The sequence below is a fragment of the Mus caroli genome, chromosome 17 (genome assembly GCF_900094665.2).
Source record: "Mus caroli chromosome 17, CAROLI_EIJ_v1.1, whole genome shotgun sequence".
Lineage (NCBI taxonomy): Eukaryota > Metazoa > Chordata > Mammalia > Rodentia > Muridae > Mus > Mus caroli.
The window spans coordinates 25,232,143-25,241,055 of record NC_034586.1 but is presented as its reverse complement, the minus strand read 5'-3'; the positions used below and the strand labels follow the sequence as shown (position 1 = coordinate 25,241,055).

Sequence of the window (8,913 nt, the reverse complement as noted above, 5' to 3'; positions counted from 1 at the left end):
GGGCTTTGAACTCTGGACCTTCGGAAGAGCAGTCGGGTGCTCTTACCCACTGAGCCATCTCACCAGCCCGGTAGTTCTATTTTCAATGTTTGAGGAACTTCTATCCTGACCTGCTGAGCCATCTCACTGGCTCCAAGCATCCCTGAGGGGAGGAGGGGCCAGACAAAGGTGTCCATTTTATTCCCATCCATGTCTCTCCAACTCCTTCGCCCTCTTTTCTCTACCTCCTCCCCCCATGTCACTGGCTCTCCTACGCACCAGCTGTGTGACCCAGAGACAAGTAGTTAAGCTCTCTGAGCAGATGTCCTCATCTGGAAAGCAGTGGAATTCGCTCATGGTAATAAAACACCCAGAGCATCCTGGTGTGGACTTGTGTACCTTTAATCCCAGCACTCAGGAGATACAAGCAGGGGGTTCTCTGTAAGACCAGCCTGAGCTACATAGCTAGTTTCAGGCCAGCCAGGGCTACAAGGCTATAAACTGAGACCCTGACTCAAAACACACACGTACACACAAACACAGAGACACCACACACACATACACATGCATGCACACCACACTCACACATACACCACACAAGCACACACACCACATACACACACATACTATACACACACACCATAAGCACACATGGGCACGCACACTGTGGCTTCATGGGATCTTGGTCCTATGACCATGGTTCCCCTGGCTTTGGCAGGTGCCCTGAGTGGCTCTCAGTTTCCTCTCTGGCCATGAAGCCCAGTGCTTAGGGCCCTCCCATGGAGGCCCCTGAAGTTCTCTTGCCTCCCCCTTCTCAGACCAATCAAATAAAAAGCCTTGCTAAGAGACTCAGACATTGTTTAATTTCAAAGTTAGTTGGTGTCTGTTTTTCCCCTCAACCCTTCCAAAGTTTCCTAGGTGACTCACACCCAGGCTCAGGCCCTCACTAGGGTGACAACAGTCCGGGTTATTGGTACTTGTCATCTTTTATTTTGACTTTTTTTGTGCACTCAGGTTCTTGTGTAGCCCAGGCTGGACTGTAACTCACTCTATAGCCAGGGTGACCTCAGCCTTTTGGTCCTCCTTCCTCTACCTACCCAACTGTTGCATGTATTACCATGCCCAGTTTATGTTTTGCTGAGGACTGAACCCAAGGCTTCATCCATGTTAGATGGGCATGCCACCCATTAAGCTACAACATTGTTTTAGCAATGAATATTTCATGATCCAGGGATATCCCGCCCCCCTCCCCCCCTCCAGCCAGCTGGGACACTTAGTGGTATCTTCCTGAAGAAAAGGGCCTGTGTCTGCTGGATGCAGAGTCAGGATGAATTGTCTCAGTATAGACATCAGGTGGGTCAGGGGTAACCCAGCTTGGGGTGAAGTGACAGAACCATGGGGTAGGCCTGGGGAGGCTGTCATGGACTCTCAATGAGCAGCTGGCTGTGGTTCAGTCAGTCAGACACATCTTCTTCGTCAGGTCCCTCAGGGGTCTGGCCACTGGCCGCACGCTTGATAGCTCTCACCCAGCGGCCCTGCAGCTCCACAGACTCGGCCTTGAAGGTGTACTGCTGGCCTGATTGTTGCAGCTGGAAAACCCGAGGGTCCCCCTGGGGCCCGGAAATCACCTGATAGCCCAGTAGGGGGATGGAGGTGTGAGCCTTTGTGTCCTGGAGGAGAAGAAAGCCATGAGTTAAGGTCCCCGTCCCCCAATTCAGTCCTGCTGCTCCTGACAGACACATATGCCTGCTTGAGCCAGAAGCCCCCTGATGGAGGGGGCCTGTTGGAAGATGGAAAAAAGGAGGAGGGGGAGGGGGGAAGGAGAGAGGAAGAGGAGGAAGAGAGAGGAGGGGAAGGAAGAGGAAGAAGAAGAAAGAATGAGTCTTCCTGTAGTCTGAGCCCAGCTCTGAAACTCAGTAACCTATAACTTGAGAAAACCATGTCCTCAGAGGGCCTCAGTTTCCCCGTCTTCCCTGCAGGGTAAATAATACCCCAAGCCCTCTCTCCCGTCCCCCTGTGAGGATGTGGAGTCTAGCTGGAACAGACATGGCATACCTGGGGGGCTGCATAGACATACAGCACAAGGGGGTCATCCCGGGGGATCACACACCAGCTCCGGGGAAGGCTCCTGCTGCACTTGTCCCCTATGAGCTGCAGGAAGCTGCACACCAGACTCTGGTCGGGTGCTGCTGAGGCCTCTTTCTGAAAGCAGAAAGGACGGTCAGGTGACAGAGTGCCCACAAGGTGGCATGAGCCATGGGGCTTCACTATTTTTTTTTTTTTTAGACAGAGGCTCATGTAGCCCAGGCTGACCTAAAATTTGGTATATAGCAGTGGATGGCCTTGAACTCCTGATCACCTTCCCCACACCCCGGGATTCTGCGTGTGGGCATACGCCATCACTCCTGACACAATCACTACATCTCTGCATAATGCTACAGGTCATTTGTTTCAGAGGCTCAGAAACATGCGGTCCTGGCTCATGCTGGCCAACGGCAGGCAGAACTGTAGGATCGATGAGGTGTGTGCTCACGTCAGCAGGCGCCAGAGCCAGGGCTGTCCTCCTGAGCTAGTCAAGAGACAGAGCTGGGCTTGGCAGGCATGAGACTCCAGAAGCAGTTCTTTGCCCAGTTGTGGGGCTGGTCGGAGGGGACACATGGGGTAGAGAGGGAGCCAATGTCCGTGAGAAGCCAACTTGCTCGTGGGGTTGAGTCTAAGTTGAAATAGGCCAGCTTCCCTCTTTTTTCCCAAGGGACTGTGGGATGACACTTTAGCCTTCAAGGGGGAGACTGTGTAACCCAAAGATGACCACAGCTGGTAGCCATAGCTCATGCTCATGGGATGGGAAGTGGTTCTGGGAGGGCTTAAAGCTGGTACACTGATCACAGAGGAGACTAAGAAGAGCCATATGATGTTAAGAAGATCACCTCTCTGGGCTGGTTTTCCTATCAGTGGGCACATTCCAGTCTTTGCCTTGCAGAACTGTGGGGTGGGCCCTAAGAGCGTGAACTAGAACAGACAGGCCATGCTGTTACTGGATGGGGACACAGAGGAGTTGGGGAAATTGAGTAATAATAGCCTGCAGTCCATAGCTCCTGGCTGTTGTCAGGTCTGGTGTGTTTGGATCGGAGGAGAGGGGCTGTCTATGGGTAGAAAGTTGGGGGGATGCCGGGCAGTGGTGGCGCATGCCTTTAATCCCAACACTTGGGAGGCAAAGGCAGGTGGATTTCTAAATTCGAGGCCAGCCTGGTCCACAGAGTGAGTTCCAGGATAGCCAGGGCCACACAGGGAAACCCTGTCTCTAAAAACAAATCAAAAAACAAAACAAAACAAAAAAGTTAAGGGGACAGTAGTCCTGGTGGCTTGTTTCTCAGAACCCAGGACAGAGTCTTATGCAAAGGGAATTGTGGGCCGGGTGGATGCTTCCAGCCCTCACCTCCAAGATGCCCCGCTTCTTGTCCTCCTTGCCTTGAGGGAGTACGTTTCCAGTGAGAAATGTGTAGCAGGTCAGGCAGACTCGGTTGGGCCTGTTGCTGTCATATTTCAGCTCCGCACGGTAGTCAGAGCACTTGGCACACACTACCTGAGGATGGGGGCAGCAGGGTTAAGAAAGCTTGGCTGGCCACAGGAGCCCAAGCAGAAGACCAGGGTTCAAGACCCAGCCCCACTGCATGGCCCCACCTACCCAATTTCCTTCCCTCCATGAGCCTCTTACATGGGGCTGGGTCCTGGAGGGCTAGGCAGAACAAGCTATAGCTACCAGAACCCCACTGGCCCCAGGAAGGGCAGGGCTCTGTTCCCCACTCTAAAGCAACAGCAAGGGCAGGGTGACTCAGAGGAGAAAGTGGCTGGTCAGGCTCCACAGCTAACTGACAGCCCCGGTACTCCCAAACAGTGCCTTTAAAGTCCTAGGGTTTACAGCTGGGGATGGAGCTCAGATGGTAGAGTGTTTACTATGCACAAAGTGGGGAGAGGGGAGGGAAGGGGAGAGCAGTGCGGGGTGTCAAGGCCAGCCTGTCTCAAAAATAAATAAATAAATAAATAAATAAATAAATAAATAAATAAAACAAAGCAAAACAATAAGTTTGTCACCTGCTATGAAAGAGAGAGGCAGGAAGAACCCAGAGGTATTCTGGGGAATCCAACCCCCAAGCTCCCCACTAAAGGTGCCATACTAGGTAAGGATGGGTGGGGAGGTGTGGGCAGAAACTCTGGGTAGCAGGAGTGTGCCTCTGAGGAAGACCGGGGTGCCCTGGGCATGCTGGGTGTGGCCACTCTCGGGGAGTCACCGTGTACCCCGCCTTCACAGGGTGCCTGAGGCAGAAAGAGAAGCAGAAACTGGCAGCTGAGCACGAAACGAAAGGGTGATTCACTGGCTCCCCAAAGAGGGCATGCACGGGCCTGAGACACCCAGGAGTCCGGACGAGGACACCGAGGCCCGCTTGTGGGCCTTGGGAGTATATTATGCTTTTATTGAGGAATTTAAACACTTCTCAATTCCTACTATGTCTTCTGTGTGAGTGTGCACCACGTGCATGTGGGTGACGGTGGAGGCCAGAAGGGGGTATCACTGGACCTGGAGTCTTTTGCAAGAGCACCAAGTACCTCTTAAGTATGGAGCCATCTCTCCTGTCTTTATTGAGAACTTTGTTTCATCTAATGACTAAATACTTTTTTTCTTTTCATCAACCTTATTTGTTTTTCTGAGGCAGGGTTTCATGTAACTATGTTCCAGGCTACACAATGTAGTCCAGGGTGACCCAGAACTCACTGTGTAGCCCAGGCTGACTCAGAACTCACTGTGTAGCCCAGGCTGACTTGGAGCTTCTGATCCTACCTCCTCCTTCCATGTGCTGAGATTGCACGCACGCACCAGTACATTTGGTTGGAGCTGTTGTTGTTTTTTGTTGTTGTTTGGTTTTTTTTTTGAGACAGGATTTCTCTGTATAGCCCTGGCTGTCTTGGAACTCACTCTGTGGACCAGACTGGCCTCAAACTCAGAAATCTGCCTGCCTCTGCCTCCCGAGTGCAGGGATTAAAGGCGTGCACCACCATACCTGGTTGTTTTTTTAAGCTTTTGGTGTTTGAGAGCATGCACAAGAGAGCACACACACACACACACACACACGAACCATGGTGTAGGTGTGGAAGTTGGGATAGCCTTACAGGAATCAGTTTTTCACACACACACACACACATACATGCACGCACACACACACACACACACGTATCATGGTGTAGGTGTGGAAGTTGGGATAACCTTACAGGACTCAGTTTTCCTTCCACTGTATGAGTCATCAGGTTTGGCATCAAACGCTATCATCCCTGAGCCATCTAGATGGCTTATTATTGTACTTAAAGACTTTGAATACTAGGATCTTGCTATGTAGCTCAAGCTGGCATAAACTCATGGCCCTTCTGCTCCCATCTCACAAGATTATACTTAAGGACTCATATGGGGAAAGAGAGGCCTGCCCAAGAATCTGGAGTTTGCAACACATAAAAGGAGAAGAGAGAGAGAGTTAGCCACTGCTAACTAATACCAGGCGCATACCAGGTAGTGGGACTGGCAAATTGCAGGTGGTGGGTGGATGCTCATCCAGGGATAGAGAACCTCTCAGCTCTGGGCAGGTGAATGGACAGGTCACTGAAGGAGGCTTCAGCAGGCCAGTTCCCTTCCCCAGACCCACCTCCCCATCCCTGAAGCAGGAAGCTTCACACTGCATCACAGGTGGGAAGTGCAGGGACGGTGGACACACCCAGGCCGGAGAGCCGGCCAGGATGGGGATGCAGCTTGAGCCTGGTGGTGGAGGTAGGAAGGTCCTGAGCAGAGGCAGGCCCTGGGTCCCCCAGTCTCTGCATGTCTACATCTGTACTCACATAGCCGCAAGCCCGGCAGTGGTGGCGCCGACGAGTCAGGGCATTGAAGGGCTCCTGGCAGCGCATGCACATGGTCACCATCTTGTCCCGGACCCACTGAGGCGCTCGGAGACCCAGCTCCTCTACCTGCGGCTAAAGGAGGGGAACAGCTGGCTGGGTGGCCGCTTCAAGGCATCCTGTACCCCTTGGAGGCCCCGCAGCCTCCACTTGAGGTCGCTTACTGGCTAATATTCCTATTGTAGAGGTAAGGAAACAGGCCTGGTGTGTGTGTGGGGGGGGTGTCACACAACTCGGGAGCATCACCCAGAAAGCCAAGTTCAGAGCTGAGATCTGAAAGCCCACCTTCAACTCTCCCTGCCTCTCTGGTCTGTTCAGATCCACTGGTCAAGCCTGGGCTACTCAGGGGTCCTTCCTGGTCTTCACGCAGCTCTTCTCAAGGCTCCAATGGCAGGAATTTTTGCTTTGTTTGTTTTTGAAACTGTCTCACTATGTAGCTAAGGCTGACCTGGAACTCAACATGTAGACCAAGCTGGCCTAGAACTCACTATGTAGACCAGGCTGGCCTCCAACTCACAGAGCTGGGATAATAGGCCTGATGCCATGCCTAGCTAAAGGCATTTTTTTTTATTTCTACTTTTGAAGGTTCTTTTTGAGTTAGGGTCTCATGTGGCCATGGTTTGCTTTGAACTCACTAAATATTAGAGAGTAGCCTTGAACTTCTGATCCAACACAAGACACATACCGCTAACTAGGGAACTCTGGCCCTGGGTGATCTGAGGGTTCTGTTGGGTGGAAGGGCTTACTTAGGTCCTTCAGGTAATGTCAGTCCTGGTTGGGGGACACTCTTTGTTCCTGAAACGCAGTCTTGGGTGCAGACGGTCCTATTACCTTGGGCTCCTGCGTGTCCCCCTGAGGTCCCTGGACAGCAGCCTTGAAGGTCTCACTCCGCTTCTCAACCTGGTCAATGGCTGCCTGGCAGGCCTGTATGGAGGTGGGGGTTGGGGTGGTGAGGGGCGGTGCCCAAGGCATCTTAGCCACACCCAATACATTGGCTAAATGTGGCCTGGAGTAGGCCCAGGCTCTACATGAAGGGAAGCTGTCAGCTCCGGTTATACATGCCAAATCAAGTCCTAAAGACAAAGAGTTGCAGGCTGGAGAGATGGCTCAGCAGTTAAGAGCACTGACTGCTCTTCCAGAGGTCCTGAGTTCAATTCACAGCAACCACATGGTGACTCACAACCATCTGTAATGGGATCTGATACCCTCTTCTGGTGTGTCTGAATATAGCACCAGTGTACTCATACATAAAATAAATAAATCTTTGAAAGAAAGAAAGAAAGAAAGAAAGAAAGAAAGAAAGAAAGAAAGGAAGAAAGAAAGATAGGAAGAGAGAGAGAGAGAGAGAGAGAGAGAGAGAGAGAGAGAGAGTGAGTAGCTCCAGTGGGCATAGCAGGATTTGAAGTCAGAAGTCAGGGCTGGCTTCAAACTCTACAGAAAGTTGAAGCAACCAGACACACACATAGATATTGAAGCGCTCTCTCTCTCTCTCTCTCCTTCTTCTCAAGTAGTCTAGGCTCAGACTCCCCTGGAGTGTCCATACCTGCATCCAGGAAACCATTTCATCTCGGGACCTGCTCGGAAGGAAAGTGAACCCAATGCTGAGGACGGTACCAACCGGTTGGTTCATCTGCTGGTGTCCCCCAGTCCCAGCACCTACCGGGCCTGCAGCTCCAGTGTGCGCTGCTTTCCGGACACCAGGAAGGAGTGTGGGAACTCAGCATCGGTCAGCTCCCGCACCTGCCAGTGGAGGAAGGAGCCATCAGACCCACACCCCAGCACAGAGGGCAGGAGCAGCCCTTCCCCAGCCAGTTCTGCACAAATGGGACTGAAGGTTTTGTAACTATGTCAGCAGCACCGACACTGACCCGTTGTGGAGTGGAGGGACGGTTCTGAACAGTCACCAGAAATAGAAGCTGGACCTCAACATAACTTGAGTCTATGAAAACTTTTGGGGTTATTTTCGTAGCTTAAATATTTCCATAATGAAAAGTCATTCTCACAGGAGTCCTGGGGAGTGGGTCTCATCCTTAGTTTCACGGCGCTGGATCTGGAAGCTGAGAACAGGCTTGAGACCTGCCTGAGGTCACACAGCTTTTAAGGGGCAAAATGAGGCACCTAGCATTGGGTTTCTGCCATCAAGAGTGAGGTTGGACGCCGGACAGTGGTGGCGCACGTCTTTAATCCCAACACTTGGGAGGCAGAGGCAGGCGGATTTCTTAGTTCGAGGCCAGCCTGGCTACAGAGTGAGTTCCAGGACAGCCAGGGCTACACAGAGAAACCCTGTCTCGGGGGGAAAAAAAAGAGTGAGGCTGGGGGCTGGAGAGATGGCTCAGTGGTTAAGAGCACTGACTGCTCTTCCAGAGGTCCTGAGTTTAATTCCCAGCAACCACATGGTAGCTCACAACCATCTCTAATGAGATCTGATGCCCTCTTCTGGTGTGTCTGAAGACAGCTGCAGTGTACTCATATAAATAAATGAGCCTTAAAAAAATAAAAGGACTGAGGCCGGAGACTGTGATGTATGTACAGACTCACATCAGGGAGGGCTGGGTGTGGTCTGGACCCTGTATCCTGCTAGATGGGGAGAGCCTGTGAATGGTGGATGATGCATGCAGCCACAGCACCCACAGAATGATAGGCAGAGCCTGGGTGACGTGGAGCAGAGCCACCACTTTGCAGCTCAGGTCTGTGGGACCTGCTGCAAAGGACAGATGCCCTGAGAATAGAGGGATGGGCGCTGAGGGGGCAGCGTGGGAGACCTGGATGAACTGTTACCATTCCTGTCAGAGGAAGGATCGGGAAAGGCAAGTGGAGGCCTAAAGCTTGCAGGAGTCCAGGCAGGAAGGGTTGGAAAGCTATGAGAGGAGAGGGGAAGTCCAGGGAGTTCAGGGTCTGAGTCAAGATGTCCTGGGATTGGAGCCTCCAGGTTTGTGTGTTCTTTCTTTCTTTCTTTCTTTCTTTCTTTCTTTCTTTCTTTCTTTCTTTCTTTCTTTC

General features: G+C 52.0%; 1 protein-coding gene across 3 annotated transcripts in view; it reads right to left on the bottom strand.

The window, feature by feature from the left end:
• Window positions 1-946: 946 nt before the first annotated feature.
• Window positions 947-8,913, bottom strand: part of Fgd2 (FYVE, RhoGEF and PH domain containing 2) — a 19,410-nt gene continuing 11,443 nt past the window's right edge. For all 3 annotated transcript variants that reach the window (XM_021149210.2, XM_021149211.2, XM_029470858.1), the window contains 7 exons: window positions 7,577-7,656; window positions 7,460-7,490; window positions 6,748-6,840; window positions 5,860-5,991; window positions 3,416-3,562; window positions 2,035-2,181; window positions 947-1,649 (listed from right to left, as the gene is read on the bottom strand). In XM_021149210.2, the coding sequence (XP_021004869.1) occupies window positions 1,434-1,649; window positions 2,035-2,181; window positions 3,416-3,562; window positions 5,860-5,991; window positions 6,748-6,840; window positions 7,460-7,490; window positions 7,577-7,656 (846 nt within the window). In that variant the 3' untranslated portion in view covers window positions 947-1,433. The remainder of the gene's footprint in view (window positions 1,650-2,034; window positions 2,182-3,415; window positions 3,563-5,859; window positions 5,992-6,747; window positions 6,841-7,459; window positions 7,491-7,576; window positions 7,657-8,913) is intronic.